The 18,392-nt window shown below is 43.5% G+C and overlaps 1 protein-coding gene across 1 annotated transcript in view; it reads right to left on the bottom strand.

The window, feature by feature from the left end:
- The window catches only part of CRIM1 (cysteine rich transmembrane BMP regulator 1), a 227,383-nt gene that overhangs the window by 58,767 nt on the left and 150,224 nt on the right, over positions 1-18,392 (bottom strand). The window contains exons 8-10 of the mRNA XM_038771661.1: positions 16,416-16,537; positions 8,272-8,454; positions 4,273-4,470 (exon numbers count right to left, since the gene is read on the bottom strand). Coding sequence (XP_038627589.1) covers positions 4,273-4,470; positions 8,272-8,454; positions 16,416-16,537 — 503 coding nt within the window. The remainder of the gene's footprint in view (positions 1-4,272; positions 4,471-8,271; positions 8,455-16,415; positions 16,538-18,392) is intronic.

The following is an 18,392-nucleotide window of genomic DNA, read 5'->3' as shown; positions in this document are numbered from 1 at the left end:
TGAAAGGCAACTAATTAGAAGTAACATCCAGGTTTCCTTACTAAAGGCTTCCTCCTCACTACAGAACCATACAGCCCGAGGTCTCAGTTTGGTGTCTGCTGAATAGAAAACATTATTCTCAGCAAACAATTGCCATTGGGTCTTGTCGGCATTAAAGTCAATTCCAGAAAATAGTTTCTCATGGACTCTGAAACGTTACATCCACAATGTTGACACCAAAGAACTGAAATGTGCTATTTTTGCATCCTTATACTTTACATCCTTTACACATCCTTATACTCTCTAGGGAGTGCTATCCTCTGTTACTTCAGGTAATAAGGAAAAAAAATTAATTTGACACCCACTACTAACCAGGATCAGAGACCTGAGTTTAGCATTTGTTACAGTTGGTCATTTGCTATGAGTTCATCACTTATTACGTAGCCTTATTTAGACAAGAAAAATGCTGCTTAGTGTTTTAATATCCATCTCTAAAATTGGAAATATGGAACTAGGTCTCCTTTAAACCGAGTGCCTTGCTGAGCCTTAAATCTACCATGAACACTGCATAATGATGCTTTCCCTCAGTACTAGGAGGTGCTTGGGAGCAGCACTGCGTTAGGTTCGAGTGCTGTTTTTGATCCCTCAACAAGGTAGGAATAATTATAAATTTGGGAGACTTCTGTTCCTCTCTGGAGCACTGTGCCCCATGTCCTACTCTTCTTTAGGCAAACAGTAGCTGATTCGTTCAAGACTAATCATCAAGGCAGCACTCGGAGCTGCACTGGAAACATACCATTTCTCATACCCAATAGCTACTCCCTAAAAGGGTGCCTGGTACGGGCTTTTCTGGCCAGCTTGAAGAAAATCTCCTTCTAAACTGTGTCGATGGGTTAGGATGCCTCAAGGACTGATCTAATCACGCCATTCATTTATTCCTTCAATCCTATTTACTGAGCACTTACTGTGTGCAAAGCACTGTACTAAGCGCGTGGGAGAACACAATACAACAGACACATTCCCTGCCCACAGTGAGCTCACAGTTTAGAGGGGGAGACAGACATCCATATAAATGAATAAATGAATAACAAATATGTGCTGTGGGGCTGGGAGGGAGGATGAATGAAGGGAGGAAGACAGGGTGATGCAGAAAGGAGTGGGAGAAGAGGAGAGGGGGGCTTAGTCAGGGAAAATGGAAGCATTGCAGAAACTCAAACTCATAACCTTTTAGGAAATGCACAATGCTTAAAATGCGGCCATGTGTGAGCGCTTAGTACAGTGCTCTGCACACAGTAAGTGCTCAATAAATACGATTGATGATGATGGGGGAACTACTCCGAAGCCCAAAGCCCTACTGAAAGCTCACCTCCTCCAGGAGGCCTTCCCAGACTAAGCCCCCCTTTTCCCCCTGATTCGCTCCCTTTACTCTATCCCCCTCCCCACCCCACAGCACTTGTGTGTATATATGTACATATTTATAATTATAATTCCATTTGTTTTTATTAATTATGTGTACATATCTATAATTCTATTCATTTATAATGATGGCACTGATGCCTGTTTACTTGTTTTGATGTCTGTTTCCCTCCTTCTAGACTGTGAGCCTGTTGTGGGCAGGGATTGTCTCTGTTGCTGAACTGTTTTTCCCAAGTGCTTAGTACAGTGCTCTGCACACAGTAAGTGCTCAATAAATACGATTGAATAAATGAACACTGAAAATAATACATACTAATAATTAGGCATTTTAAAAACTATGTGCTTGACGCATATGATATTCAGATTGGACACTATGTGCTTGATGCATATGATATTCAGATTGGACACAATCCCTGTCCCACATGGGGCTCACAGCCTGAAGGGGGGGGTGGAGGGAATAGATATTTTAATGCCCATTTTAGCAGGTGAGGCAACCGAGGCACAGGGAAGTTAAGTGACGTGCCCAAAAGTCACACAGCCGGCAAGTGGCAGGGCTGAGACTAGAACCTGAGTCTTCTGACTCCCTGCCCTGTGTTCTTTCCACTAGCCCACACTGTTAGAAGCTGCCACATCATTTTACACTCTGCTCCCAGACGTGCTCAGAATCCCCTTCTGATCTCAGACAGGCTTAACAAAAGGAGAGCAGGTGGGAAAAGGCTGGGGTGAAGTTGGGAAGCAGAAATGCTTAATTACAAACGACCACTGGATTAAAGCCCTCAATAGATCTTATGCAACAGCTGTAATAGAGGTAAAGACAGCTTTTTATTTCTCCACTAAGAACTCAGAACTCCTCAAGGTTTTCTGTTACACGATCATTTCACAGGTTTCTGAAAATCAATCCTGAATTAGATAACGCCTGCTCTAAATAGCTCTTGGCCTTGCTCTGTGGGATCAACTATGACTCTTCTTTCAAGCCACCTGCCCCAATATAGCAGTAGAACTGAAGTTAAGCTTCATCAACTGAATCCATGCTATTCCTACCTAATGAAATCCAGCAGAGAGCAACTAATGTGACTGGTAATTCACTTTATAGTAGTTTGAAGACTTCAAGGGAGATTCCTTTTGCTGAGAAATGACCCTCAGAACCAAAAGGCCAATAATTTTGGCAAATAATTACCAAGTCCAGAGAGGTAATTTTAAGTTGGTAGCCAGTCCATGTCAATAATCGCTGAAGTCAACCACATCCTGAATTCCAATTGCAGATAATTTCACAAAATCCCTGTGGAAAACTAGTTCCTTTATCATTTCCACACTCTTCTCCAGACCATTTCCCAACCTCTACCGCTTATTTAAATATGGTAACCAACACCGGATTTGATATTGACCGTACAAAATATAGGGGAAAGGTCTAAGCACCATAAAAACATTGATGGCTAGGAAATGAAATCACAAAAATCTGACTTTTCAAGTGGAAATAAGAGGAGAAAATAGGACACACAAGCCAAAAAAGGCTAAATCCATCCTGGAGCTTGAAGTGTTGGACCGCTGGCTGGTCAAATACTGTAAAAACAATGATCTTACACAACCCAGTTTGAGTGTGAAATATTACAAATAATCTAACTAGTCTTAGAATTGGCAGGGACTTTATAACTTCTTTTGGGTGAAAACGTTTAGTGTTTCTTTCACCCTAATAATCAACCTTATAAATCAGGCAATACTTCTGCTATAATTTGAGCTTTTTTGTGTTATTTGTTAAATGCTATGTGTCTGGCACTGTACTAAGCGCTGAGGTAGAAACAAGCTAATCAGACAGGATATAATCCTTGTCACACACGTGCTCACAGTCTTAATCCCCATTTTACAGTTAAGGAAACTGAGGCACAGAGCAGTTAAGTGATTTGCCCAAGGGCACACAGAGGACAAGTGGCAGAGCCAAGATTAGTACTCAGGTCTTCTGAGTTCCAGGCCTGTGCTCTTTCCATTAGACCACGCTGCTTCTCTAAATAATTTTGGTCATCCACGTTCTCCCATAAAAAGTCATGACTAACCAACCTTAATTCCTTTTACTTTTCTCATGGCCCCATTTTCTATTTCCTTTATCATTTCCACACTCTTCTCCAGACCATTTCCCAACCTCTTCCGCTTATTTAAATATGGTAACCAACACCGGATTTGATACTGACCGTACAAAATACAGGGGAAAGGTCTAAGCACCATAAAAACATTGATGGCTAGGAAATGAAATCACGAAAATCTGACTTTTCAAGTGGAAACAAGAGGAGAAAATAGGACACGCAAGCCAAAAAAGGCTAAATCCATCCTGGAGCTTGAAGTGTTGGACCGCTGGCTGGTCAAATACTGTAATCTATTCACCCCAGTTAATGTTGACACCAACTTGGTAAGAGAGTACTTAAGGGCCAGCTTACATATCCTTATGCACTTGTGAATTGAACTTTGGGTCAAGTGACAGGCCTATGCTCTTCTAAGTCTTCTCCCCAGACGCTTACCATCTCTAGCCTCTAACAAATGCCATCAAAAAAATAAAATAAAATAAAATAAAAAATAATACTCTAGACCTACTAAACACCCTGGTAATTGCCCTTGGGAAGTACAGAATGAAAAAGTGCCACATTCCTGTCTTCAAAGCACTTACGTTCTAATGTAGGGAACCGATACAAAAATATTTATAACTAGAATAGTCAAAATAAATAGTTGAACCCATTACTGAATAAATATACAAGGGTGCTTAGGATGGGCATAAATATGTTTATAAATTCAAGAGTGAGGTTGATGGGTTTCTTCGGCTTAGGGTGCTGGGAAATTAGGCCCCAGGGTCTATAGGGAGTGTGGCAAGGGCGGGTGCGACGCACGGTTTACCTTCACACACTGGACAGCATTCCCCAGGCACTTTAACAGGGTTCAAGCAGCTCTGTCCACAGGCCGTGGCGACACAATGAGGTTCTCCATTGCTACACTGGCAAAAAGTGCAGTCATCTTCCCTCCAGCGGTCACCGTGCGCTCGGATCTGACCACTGGCATAGCAGCCAGCAGGATTGTTAAACGGGTACACTGGATCTGAATCGAAGCACAAAATCAGCAGGTAAGAAACAGGGCTGTGAGAACGCCGTGCTTAGCCGCAGCCATGGAAATTCCTTAAAGTTGCAGAGTTCGGCCAATGCCAGATGGCCACTGCTTGGGAGGAGCCCGGAGTGGCTTCTCAGGGAGGTCTCTTGGGGATTAGGGAAATGTCACACATTTTCTGTGTATGCTGCAGGGTCCTAGCCCTGTCACAGCCTGAAATGATGGCGACCTAAAACATGAAAATCACAGGAGGAAGTTGGACAGTTGGACAGAGTGCTTGAAAACCCCTGGGAGGTGATCTCAAAGTAGGGAATCCAGCCTCATTTTTGACTGTCCACAAACTTGTTGTGAGAGTGCAGCTAAATCACACTGGCTACTCACACCTCATTTTTATCAACTGCTAAGTGGAGAGAATATGGCATCTGTTTCCTTCCTAGTATAAACTGATATTGCTATTCTCAGGACTAGCAGTAGCACGGAGCACATACTGGGTGTAACGAACTGTATTAACACTTAATAAGTAGTAATAAGGATTAACACTTTATTTATAGTCATTTCTGTGTCCCTCCCTCTTCACTGTAAGCTCACTGTGGGCAGGGAATGTGTCTCTTTATTGTTGCACTGTGCTCTCCAAAACGCTTAGTTCAGTGCTCTGCACACAGTAAGCGCTCAATAAATTCAATTGAACGAATGAATGGAAGGACAGAACAAGCAACTATTCCCTGCCAACAAGGAGTGTGCAGACTACTCTGACTTCATCAATAAAGGGCTCTGGACTCACAAGGCACAGGTGCCACAGCAAGAACTCAGCAGCATGGCTTAGTGGATACAGCACGGGCCTGGGAATCATAAGGACCTGGATTCTAATCCTGGCTCCACCTTGTGTCTGCTGTGTGACCTCAGGCAAGTCACTTAACTTCTCTGGGCCTCACCTGTAAAATGGGGATTAAGAGTGAGCCTCATGTGGGACAGGGACCGCGTCCAACCTGATTAACTTGTACCTACGCCAATGCTTAGACAGTGCTTGGCACAGAGTAAGTGCTTAACAAATGCCATAATTATTATTAATTATTAATGATTTGAAACCCAGGAGTCAAGGTCAGTTTGGCTACCTGGATATTGCAGACAGCCTCTGGGCCCCGTTACAGGACACAGAGTTAGGAGCCACTGTGGGAACTATGGGTGGAAAATATCGTTGTGAGGAGCAAGGAAGGACGCCTGATGAAAAGCCCAGTTGTAGGATGGTTGGATCTGAAAATCTCACCACAGATCCCACCGCTGAGCCTGTTTCTCATTTACTCTGCTAGACTCCTAACTGACGCTTTCCCTGGGATGACTTTTACAGCAGAAAGACCGTTGATGGCTTAGAAACTCCTGATTCACACACAAGCACTTCTGATAACCAGTCAATAGCCTCCTCGCTGCATTAATGCTAGAGATAATTGCTTTTTCTATGGGAGGCACAGGGGCTTCAAATTGAGTCTCACTGTTTCTACTGCTCTGACATCACTGCTGCAGGGGATTCGGGACCATTCAAAGTCAGCTCCCTTACACCTGGGTGATAGGTCCCTCTAAAGCTTTCCAGTTAGGTGGGGTTTGGACGTAGGAGCTTTTAATCTTTGTCAGTAGTGTTACAGGGGCTCCATGATGCAACTCAACACACTACAGATTTGGAAAAAAGATGGGCTGCCAATCCAGGTGTTTTATAGTCAAAGCTGTTAGGAGGAGTCATTTTTCTATCACGCCAGAGGGCCTTGCAGTAGTGTTTGGAAGTTAGTTAAGGTAGACAATAAAGTTCCTGCAGTTATCCATGCTAAGAAGTATAATTATGAGGGAACAACAATAATAGTAATATTAATAATAATTATAATGATATTTAAGTGCTTACAAACAATTAGGGTACTGTAGGGTAGATACAAGATAATTAGACTGGACACAGTTCCCATCTCACATGGGTCTCACAGCCTCCTCTAGACTGGATGCTCGTTGTGGGCACGGAATGTGTCTGTTTATTGTTATACTGCACTCTCCCAAGTGCTTACTACAGTGCTCTGCACACAGTAAGTGCTCAGTAAATACGACTGAATGAATGACCAGGAGGCAGAATGTGTGTTTAATTCCCAATGGAAAGATGAGGAAACTGGGGCAAAGAGAAGTGAAGTGACTTGCGTAAAGTCACTCACAACAGCCAAGGGCTGAACCAGGATTAGAACCCAGGTCTTCTGTCTCCCAGGACCATGCTCCTTCTGGTACGCCACCCTGCTTCTAGCCACTGGTAAAAGCCATTTTTTACTCTTTCTTTGTTTTAGAGATGCATAAAAGCTGGAGTCATCTGAGGGGAACAGTGAAGACTTAAGTCAATAAGGTCCAGCCTTTCAAGGGCAGGCCGCCAAGGACACGAAAGGATGCATGCCTTGAGGTAGACGTGGCTTTCGGTAACACTTAAAAAAACCACATTGCCCTACACTCTTCATAGCACTCAAGGACCAGACTTCAATTGGGGGAAGTAAGACAAAAACAGGATCTTTGCCGAGGCAACTATAACGGCAGTCACACAGGCATAGATTTTTTTTTTTACCATCAGCCTGAATATTCTCTCTAGAATACAGCCAAGACAACAATAAACTGAGTGGAGAGTAGAAGGAGATAAAGTTTGACTCAAATTTCTAATGTCGCAGCCCTGTGAACATGAAACATCTTTCCCGGAGGCAAGGAGTAATGTTTTGGAAAGGGTGAAATTGGGCCTTTACTCCTGCAAGTTGAGGAATTTAAATATTTTAAAGTAGTCAAATTAGGTCCAGCAATATAGTTTTCAGTTCTACTAAAATCAAGCTAGAACATGATAAAGGAATTCAGTTATTGGGTAATAAGCCTCATCCTGGAATGCACAAACAGGAACATTTCCATTCCAGAGATGCAAAGGAAGAACTAGATTATCCTCCCACTCATACTTTGCTGAGAAAGCCCCAAATATGTCTAGTTTTTTTTTTTTTTTTTTTGGAGGGGGTCGGTGGGGTGGAGAGAGGTCTTGGAGAAGGTCAAAATGAAAGCCATAAAAATGATTGAGGGTTGAAAATACAGACAGTGAGGCCAGGCAACGGAACTAGACCACAGAAAAAGATTGGGTGGAGAATCGGCCAGTCTGAGAAAGCAGGCTACCTACATTCGCACAGATGACTCTGTCCTTGAAAGGAACTGTTACTCAATAGACTACTACGGTAACAGAAAGGCCTAAGAAGCAATATGATCTAGTGGAAAGGGTGTGGACCTGGGATCTAATCCCACCTCTGCTGCTTGTTTGCTGCGTGACCTTGGGCAAATCACTTAACATCTCTGAGCTTCATTTCACCCATCTGTAAAATGGGGATTCAATTCCATGTTCTCCCTCTCCCTTTTACTGTGACCCCCATGTGAGACAGGTACTATACCTGATTATTTTGCTTTTACCCCCAGCACTTACTATAGTGTTTGGCACACAGTAAGCACTTAATTACCACTGTCATCATCATTTCCTCCTTCAATAGTAATAACTACATGATTGAGGACGCAACTGGTGCAGTGCACTGTACAAGAAGCTTTGTAAGTACAGAACAAGCGATATATTCCCTGTCCACAAGGAGCTTAAACGTTTACCAGGGAGAGAATCAGATGGATCAAATGACTCCCCTTAGGGATTTCTAGGGTTTCGGTGACATTGAATGAAGATGTATTATTATACTTTGAGTCCATTCATTAGTGAGTATCAGGCAAGCATAAAAGACATTTGAGTGACTTCAATTATTTTTCAACAATTACCTTCGCATACTGGACAGCACTCTCCTTCAGGCACATAGTATCTGTCACAGTTCAGCTCACCACACTGCGCGGAGAAACAAATGGAAACACCTCCTTGGCATCGGCAGAAGCGACAAGCATCCATTCGAAACATGTCCCCGTCATAGTACTCCACGCTGTTAAAGACGCAAGCTGGTTTTGTTTCTGAAAGGAAGTTTGAAACACAAAGTTCATTCAAGGAGATACCTGTTTGGGGGTTTCTTCTGGGACTTTCCAACTGTATTAAACCTGGCTGCTAAATGAGGCAATTCTTCTTGTTGGTAGTGGGGAACCACTGCAGTGAAGTTGGCCTACTGTAATAAAAGTATCTTGCAGTCATAGGATGGGGTGTGTCAGGACCTTGTCAGTCAAGAGAGAGAGAGATTCAAACTCTGACATGTCAGAAATAAAATTGCGTATGATGGATTCCCATACCCTCTCTCCATTTAGTCACCACAAATGATAAAAAATAGCTATAAGATGGCATAAGATTATACTATAATAATAATAATAATAATAATGGCATTTGTTAAGTGCTTACTATGTGCAAAGCACTGTTCTAAGCATTGGGGAGGTTACAAGGTGATCAGGTTGTCCCACAGGGGGCTCACAGTTTTAATCCCCATTTTACAGATGAGGTAACTGAGGCCCAGAGAAGTTAAGTGACTTGCCCGAAGTCACACAGTTGACAGTTGCCGGAGCCTGGGTTTGAACCCATGACCTCTGACTCCAAAGCCCGTGCTCTTTCCACTGAGCCACACTATCCCAGCCCGTAGTACAGTGCCTGGAACATAGTAAGTGCTTAACAAGTACCATTAAAAAAAAATCAAAAGGCACCATCATAGTAATTTTCCATAAAAACAAAATTCCATCATCTCCCTACCAGGCATTCTTACAGCGCCTGTCACTGATGACCCTCTCTGGAGTTTTAGCAGTGTGATCTGAACAGATTCTTGCCCTCTATTAACTCAAGTTTTCCCACAATAAGTCAATGAGAGTTCACATGGCGATGTGCAGGAAACAGCGACCGAGGGGCTGACACTGCTCTTGTTGAAGCAAGGTTGCCAATGGGAAGCTATCAACAGCAAAGCCGAAAACAGGAAAATGCGTCAGCTATCTTGAATGTCACTGCACATAAAATCATTTAATTGTTATTTCACTAAACTAGAGATTAGCCAGAAGAAGTGAACATTAATCAGGTCAGTTATTTTTCTGGCTGAAATTTGATATGACTTAATTCCAACCTCTTAACAGTCGGAAGCATAAACAGCATATTTCACTTTGGACTTTGCCTCTGATGGTCTGGGAGGAAATCAAATTAATACAATTGAAATCTTTTTACAGAAGTATTTGCAAACCTATTTCCAGATTATCTTTCATGTGGTGGATCATTTGGCTTTTTAGATATCCCAACATCTTTGTCGTCTTATGTAACCTTCTGGAGCTGGGCTGGGAAGAACCAGATATCCAAATCACCCCAGTTCCCAGGGGTAGAAACTGGAGTGTTTCCATTAAGCAAGTATTTTTATTGACTGGCAAATATTTTTATGGACTGAATGTGAAATCTTTTATTTTAAGGGTTATTCTAAGATGATATTATGAAACTAGTGTTTCTAGGATTTAGACGTTTGGTTGTTTCCCTTACTACTTTTTCTCAAGCATAGCACAAATGATGAACTCTGAACTCTAGCAAAAGATTAAATTAAGTCGAGGCCACGTTGAAGAAAAAAAATGCGTCTCTCTCAAAGCTCTAGTTGATCTTATAAACCACTGATTAATCAGTCTCCCTAGCCACATGTTGAAAATATGGATTTGCTTTTGAACAATGTCTTGGAGGAAAAAGTTGGGGAGATAGAGTGGGGAAAGTACATCTAAATATATTTGTTGTAAAAGAAAATGGGGTGCTTGCAGGGAACAGTCCTAGGAATCTTGGTCTGTTAAAACCAGAATACTACATGTAAAAGAAGGCCACATTCCAGGGAAATCTGTGTACAAAATGTATAAAATGTGTATATACTTTTCTAAGGGTAAAATGACTAGGAACACCCTGGTCTCAGAGGACATCGTTACCAAATTCTGAAATGGATAAGTTTCTCCTACCCAGTTTGGTAGGGAAGTTGGCCTCTTCACAGAGTGCTGGGAGAGGAAGCGAACTCAGAGAAGAACATCTCGTCAAGGAAACATTTTAAGTTCTTAAGGAAAACTTGGGACAGGGAGAAAAATTCCAGAACTCATAAAGGATTTCAGGTAAAGCTTCCTGTCTGAAACCCGGCCCCCAATGGGGCAAGGGGATATGGTGGGATGGGGAAGGGATGCCCTCAGTGGAGCAGGAAATAAGAGGGTGTGACACAAATGACATCTTCTACCTCCTCTCGACAACAGAAGCAGCCTGAGCTTTGTTCCTCGACACTATGTTTTAGACTTTTAGACTGTGAGCCCACTGTTGGGTAGGGACTGTCTCTATATGTTGCCAACTTGTACTTCCCAAGTGCTTAGTACAGTGCTCTGCACACAGTAAGCGCTCAATAAATACGATTGATTGATTGTTTACGTGTGACGCAGCAGAGGCTAGCAGATTTTACACCCATATACTTGGGCTTCCTTTTAAGCTCTGGGCACAGCAATCTAATTCACCTGTCCTACTTTTCGAAAGCCATGGTGAAAGCGTGGAACTTAGTATGGTAGAAAGTGACAGGCAAGGAGGCAGTATAAAAGGATGGGATTTAGAAATGGGCAGTGGAGAGAAGGAGGCAAAGAGCAAAAGGAAAAGGGGAGAATCTTACATCTCGTGCATTCTTCTCCTCTTCGTCTCTCAGAATTAATTAATCAGTGGGATTTACTTGGACGTGATTGTGTGCAGAATATTGTGCTACGCTCTTGACACTGAACTTTCTCGGAGGGAAAATACAGAAATTGCTGCTGTCCTGGTTTCAGGGGACCCATGCCTGCCAGTAAATGGGAGTCTAGTCAAATCCTAAGGTTTGACAAATAGTGGAAACCTGGGAAGGTGAGGGAAAATCCTCCCCTTCTGAGTTTCAATGATCATGGCTCAGTGGAAAAGAGCACGGGCTTTGGAGTCAGAGGTCATGGGTTCAAATCCGGCTCCGCCAATTGTCAGTTGTGTGACTTTGGGCAAGTCACTTAACTTCTCTGTGCCTGTTACCTCACCTGTAAAATAGGGATTAAGATTGTGAGCCCCCACCGTGGGACAACCTGATCACCTTGTAACCGCCCCAGCACTTAGAACAGTGCTTTGCAAGTAAGCGCTTAATAAATGCCATCATTATTATTATTATTATCAGTGGTACTTATTGAGTACTATGTGCAGAGCGTTCTATTAAGCACTTGGGAGAATCCAACAGAATTAGCAGACCCAATCCCTGCCCAGAACGGGCTCCAAACTAACAAGTGTTTGGCCAGGTTCAGGGTCCTAGATTAAAAGGAACGAGTCAACCACCTGTGAATACTCAGTTGGGCCCAAGGGGAAGATTTTCAAGATCAAGAGAAAGGAAACAAACACATTAACTCACACTACCTCATTAAAAAGGACCTGTAACACTAGCAGAATGAGACAGAGAGAAAAAAAAAAGCAAATTTGCATCTTAACTGAAGCCAGTATTCCACCAGCCATGGGGCAATGATCCTTCTAGGATTGGGAACAGTCTACCGCACCTGGCAAACATATTTTGCCAAGAAAACTGCCGAGCACCCAGGATATGCTTGATGAACGTTTCTTGAAGACACTGATTAATGAACGCCAGGAAAGCCTGCCCGTGGCCAGCCACCTGGGAACAACAAACGTTCCTCAGGGATATGTCTGCTATGTTTAAAGGAGTCCTGAGATAGGCAAAGTGCGGGTCCTAAAGACCAAGTGCTGGAATGCATCAGTGCAATTTATTTATTTTTTTTAATGGTCTTTAAGCACTTACCACGTGCCAGACACTGTACTAAGAGATGGGGTAGACACAAGCTAAACAAGTTGTATGCAGTCCATCTCTCACATGGGGCTCACAGTCTTAATCCCCATTTTACAGATGAAGTAACTGAGGCACGGAGAAGTGGAGTGACGCCCAAGATCACACAGTTGAACAGCAGACAAGTGGCATGAACGGGATTACAACCCAGGCCTTGTAATTCCCAGGCCCACGGCTCTATCCACTATGCCACATCAACTCTGCAGTATTATGGATCCTCTCAGCTTCATCAATGCCAGTACCCTGCACAATGAAATGTAAACTAGGGGACAAACAGAATCCATTAATGGAATCCACTCTGTTCCCTCGAACAGTGAGGGTCTCTCTGTCCCCCTTCCTTCTATTTCTTCCCCCTTCTAATTCCTACAGGACATGGAGAGCTCATATAAGTATTCTTCTTTTATGCCAGGGGCCTCCACAAAGTCTCAACTTCTAGACAGACTGTTGAGGAGACAGACTGAAGATGTTTTTATCTCTGCCTATGGGCACCTATGTCCTGTACTTAAAAGACTATGCCAATGGGGCATTTCAAGGTTTTGACTGAAAAGTGCTGCAAAAGAGACAACATTAAGAATTATAGTATTTATTAAGTACTTACTATGTGCCAAACATTGCGTTAAGTGCTGGGGTTGATCCAAGACAGATAGGAAACAGGCCCTGTCCTGAGGGGAGTTGGCCGGCCTAAGAGGGAGGGAGAAGAGGAAGCTAATCCCCATTTACAGATGAAGAAACTGAAACACAGAGAAGTTAAGTGACTTGTCTAAGGTCACTCTGCTGGCAAGTAGCAGAGTGGGGAGTAGGACCCAAGTCTCCTGATTCCAAGTCCTGTGCTCTTTCCATTAGGCCATGTCTCAACTGAGCATGAGGTTAGAGAGCTCATATTGTACTCTCCTAAGCACTTAGTATAGTGCTTTGCACACAGTAAGTGCCCTATAAATACCACTGATTGATTAAACATATCGTAGCCTCCAAGTGTTGGTTGAGGAAGATAATGACATGCCTAAATCCTAATTCTATGATCAGTCAATCACTGGTTTTCGATGAGCACTCACTACATGCTTTAGTATAGTTAGGGTTCCTTAGAAGCCAAGGAGGGGTCTGTGACGACTGGTATTAGAAATCCAGTCATGTTACACAAGGTGGGCATGTAAAAACTAGTGCTTGGTTGGAGAAAGTGTGAAACCTGGACTTTACCAAGCAGAGAGGAGGAAGAGGAGAAGGAGATAGAGGAAGAAATACTTTCTTCCTAATACAGAAATACTCTCTTCCTAACAGCAGTAAGTTTTGACATCGCTCGGAGATCGTGGATTTTGGAATCCATGAGGGTGTCATAGTAGAAAAAGGACCTCCTTGCAGGCTATGATTTAAGAAACTGCACCAGTGACAATCTAGTCACAGTAATTCATAAGCAGAGAGGCCTAGTGGAAAAAGCTCAGGTATGGGAGTCGAAGACCTGAGTTCTAATCCTGACTCTGCCACTTGCCTGCAGTATGACCTTGGGCAACTCAGACTGTAAGCTTGTTCTCTAGACTGTAAGCTCGTTATGGGAGGGGAACATGTCTGCTAATTCTGTTGTATTGTACTTTCTCAAGCGCTTAGTACAGTGCTTTACACATAGTAAGCGCTCAAAGACCACTGACTGATTAATTTCCCATATGCCTTCGTTTCCTCAACTGTAAAACAGGGAGTCAATACTTGTCCCCCTCTGACTTTGACTGTGAGCTCTATGTGGGGACAGGGACTGTGTCTGATCTAATTAACTTGTATCCAACCCAATGCTTAAAACAGTGCTTCACACATAGCCCTTGAATACTGTAATTATTAAAAATTATTACTGGAAAGAATTATTCAGTCTAAATCTGGCTATTCTGTCAATGAGTCTCTACTTGTTAACAAATTGTACTTTCCAAGTGCTTCGTACAGTGCTCTGCACACAGTAAATGCTCAATAAATACGACAATGAGTGAATGAATGAGTCCCTTATTAGATGTAAAAGTTCACTGTGGGGAAATTTTGACTTCCTGGTTAACCCAGGTCCAAAAGGCTATTGATAAATCCTCGTCCAGCTTTTCCCTCCCCGTACCCAACCCAGGGCAGGTTATCAAACCCAAAGCCATGTAGCCACGGTCTAATTATCCACATGACAGCCGAAAGAAATGAATCGCTGAAGTCAGAAGTGGTTGCAGTTTAGTAACAACTAAGTTTTGTATCCAGTCCTCTTGTTGATCAGCAAAGATCAGCTGTATCATTTTTAAGCAACAATGGAGTCACTGTTTCAGCAGTCCATGATACTTTTCTTCCAATTTGTCCCCACCTCCCCTGTGAAAATAGATAAGGGCTTCTAGATGTGACTGGAAAATATTGCTCGGACTATTTATACTTGACCTGCTTTGTTTGCATCCTTAGCTTTCCTCGGTGACAGTACTGGGTTGGAATGTTGGGTTGGTTTACTTTTCCCGCAGTGTTCCAAGTTCAATAAATGTCTCTATCCCGAGTGCCCGGATCTTAAAATGACTATTTCAGCTACGGGTACAACTGATCCCTTGGAAAGAGGGTTGTATAACATAATCCCTGTTGAGGACCTTCTTCTGTTCTCTCTCACAACTGTCTTCACCCTCTGAAATTTGTACCTTGTGGGATAATGATGGGAGTGATTAGGAGGAGAGCTTCAGGATTTTTCACAGCCACTTTTTGTCATTCTAATACTACTCTGCTTTTTGTACACAGTTTATACTGACATGAATGTGAATTGTGGGTAACTTAACGACAGGAGATTATGGCTTAAACAGTGACGATAGTGGAGATACCTGTCAAGGAACAAGGTGATCCTTGGGCCCTGAGGCTTCAGGATTGAGAGCTTAGGTGAAGAAATTGATGATTATTGGGCTAGTAAATTCTTACTATGTACCAGGTCCTATATTAAGCGCTGGGGTAGATAGAAGAAAATCAGGTCGCACTCATTCACTGTCCCACTGGGAGTTCATCGTCTAAGTGTGGATGAGTGTGACTGATAAGTCCAATACATGAGAAATGTAAAATCCCTTCCACATCGTGTACCTGTAATTATTGGCTTTCCCTGCACTGGTACAATTTTTAATAATTGTGATATTTGTTAAATGCTTACAATGTGCCAAGCACTATACTGAGTGCTAGGTTAGATACTAGATAACCAGTTCCCATATGGGACTCACGGTCTATGTAGGAAGGTGAAAGGGTACTGATTCCCCATTTAGCAAATCAGGGAAATGAGGCACAGAGAAGTGAAGTGACTTGCCCAAGGTCACACAGCCAGTAAATGACGAAGTCAGGATTACAACCCAGGTCCTCTGATTCCTGGGTCCACGCTCTTTTCACTAGTCCAAGCTCTTTCCCTAGTACCTATAATAGTTTAACCCACAGTACCTACAATAGATTTCTTGCCTTTTTTTTTTCCTGCTTGTTATAGGTCAACTTTAATGAGGTAGGGTGAGTTCACGTGCTTGTTTCTTTCCCATATCTGTTGACTCACTCTCCTTAGACCAGAACTTTGGACCACACTGAAAACTGGCTAAGTTGGAAATGACTGAAGGCAGGAAGGGGAGAATCTTCCCTCACCCACCTAGGTATTACACAATTTATCAAACATTAGGATTTGACTAGCCTCCCATGTTCCAGCAGCCTTGTGGAGCACATCCAATGAAACACAACAGTGGAATGAAGCAGCACATGGCAAAATGTACACCAAAGAGAAGCAGCGTGGCTCAGTGGAAAGAGCCTGGACTTTGGAGTCAGAGGTCATGGGTTCAAATCCCGGCTCCGCCAATTGTCAGCTCTGTGACTTTGGGCAAGTCACTTAACTTCTCTGTGCCTCAGTTCCCTCATTTGTAAAATGGAGATGAAGACTGTGAGCCCCACGTGGGACAACCTGATCACCTTGTATCACCCCAGCGCTTACAACAGTGCTTTGCACATAGTAAGCGCTAACAAATACCATCATTATCATTATTATTATTATTATTCTGTGCAAGACCATCAATGACCAAGGGCCCACGGGACACTGCCGCTGCTGAGCTGGAGAAGCATTAGTGTCCGGCCAGACACGCCCTCCCTTTCCATTCCTCTTCTCCTTCTCAGATGGTCACACGCTTAATGAACAATAGAAACGCCACGTACCATTAACACATTCAAAGACATCACAGCACTTTCCGGGTGTTCCGTCTCCACGAGAGACGATGCGAGGGATGGAGCCGACCTCGCACATGGGGAAACCACATAAGCCAGAGAGACATTCGCATCTGAAACCAAAGAAAAGGGAGGGAAAAAACCCCCATAAATAAACAAAAAAAAAACCCACGAGGTGGGGAGATCGCAAGCAGGCTGGTTGTAGCATAATGAACTCTGCTACCAAAATACTATATAACATCTTACAATTTACTCATGCGCGTGTGTGCCGCTAAACCAGTCTTGTCGTGAACTTGGCTCATAAGCTTCACTGCATCTTTTGACTTTAAGAACTCCTTCTCTGGACTCTGATGCTACGGTTTTGAACCCGGGGAGAGGTGGGAAAATACAGTACGATTCACGGTTTGGCAAATGGAATTGAAAAATAAAATCCAGCCTCTTTGCTATGCACTTGCCTGTTTCTCAGATGCCAAACCAGAGTGGTGAGTGGGTGGGCACTGGTGAAGTTAAAAGCTGCAGGTGATGGCAGCATGGGGCTGAGAGCCTGGGGGTCAGAGGGAAGGAGACCCTCATAAATCCATTGACTTCACCCTTGTGCCACAGACGGGACGGAAGAATGTGGGGTTGGGATCCAGAGTTGAAGACAGTGGAGTAGTGAGAGAAACCAAATGCTTGTTTAGACGAGCTAATTGTGAAACGAACAAATATCTCCTCTCTGTCTAGGGTGCAAATATGTAGCTAGTCTACTTGCCTTGCCGGAACAGGGAAAGTAGCACGGCCCCGTGGAACAAGCCCAGCCCTGGAAGTAGGGAGTTCTTATCCCTACTCTGCCACTTGCCTGCTGGGTGACCGAGGGAAAGTAATTTAACTTCTCTGTGCCTCTGTTTCCTCATCTGTAAAATGAGAATTCAATGTAATAATGATGGCATTTGTTAAGCGCTTACTATGTGTGAAGCACTGTTCTAAGCGCTGGGGGGATACAAGGTGATCAGGTTGTTCCACGTGGGGCTCACAGTCTTAATCCCCATTTTACAGATGAGGTAACAGGCACAGAGATGTTAAATGACTTGCCCAAAGTCACACAACTAACAAATGGCAGAGCCGGAATTAGAACCCAAGACCTGTGGCTCCCAATCCCGTGCTCCTTCCACTGAGCCACGCTGCTTCTCAATATCCCAGTTTAGACCACGATTCCTATCAAGGACAGGAACTTTGATCTGATTAACTTGTATCTACCTCAGTGCTCAGTACAGTGTCCAGCACAGAGTAAGCCCTTGACGAATACCACCAATCAGTTACTATCATCAATCGTATTTATTGAGCGCTTACTGTGTGCAGAGCACTGTACTAATATGTGGCGGGCACTGTTTTAAGCACTAGGGTGGATCAAGCAAATGAGGTTAGACACAGTCCCTGTCCCACATGGGGCTCAAGGTCCCAATCCCCATTTTACAGATGAGGCAACCGCACAGCAGAAAAGTGTCAGAGCCAGGATTAGAACACATGACCTTCTGCCTCCAGGCCGGTACTCTATTCACTACTGAGAAGCAGCGTGGCTCAGTGGAAAGAGCATGGGCTTTGGAGTCAGAGGTCATGGGTTCAAATCCCGGCTCCGCCAATTGTCAGCTGTGTGACTTTGGGCAAGTCACTTCACTTCTCTGGGCCTCGGTTACCTCATCTGTAAAATGGGGATGAAGACTGTGAGCCCCCTGTGGGACAACCTGATCACCTTGTAACTCCTCAGCGCTTAGAACAGTGCTTTGCACATAGTAAGTGCTTAATAAATGCCATTATTATTATTATTATTATTACTCTATGCAGTTTCTTGACCAAGCTTGCCCAGAACAGAGCTCTAAACCATGGCATCAGAGTCTGCTGGGTCTCAGGTAGAATGCAGAAGAATTGCGCTAAACTGGGAAAGGCCCCAGGACTCATTTTGGGAGTCCATCTGGCTGCTCCCTATGCTTG

The sequence above is a fragment of the Tachyglossus aculeatus genome, chromosome X1, assembly GCF_015852505.1.
Source record: "Tachyglossus aculeatus isolate mTacAcu1 chromosome X1, mTacAcu1.pri, whole genome shotgun sequence".
Classification (NCBI taxonomy): Eukaryota; Metazoa; Chordata; class Mammalia; order Monotremata; family Tachyglossidae; genus Tachyglossus; species Tachyglossus aculeatus.
The sequence above is the reverse complement of the archived record's forward strand: the minus strand, read 5'-3'. Positions and strand labels throughout refer to the sequence as shown.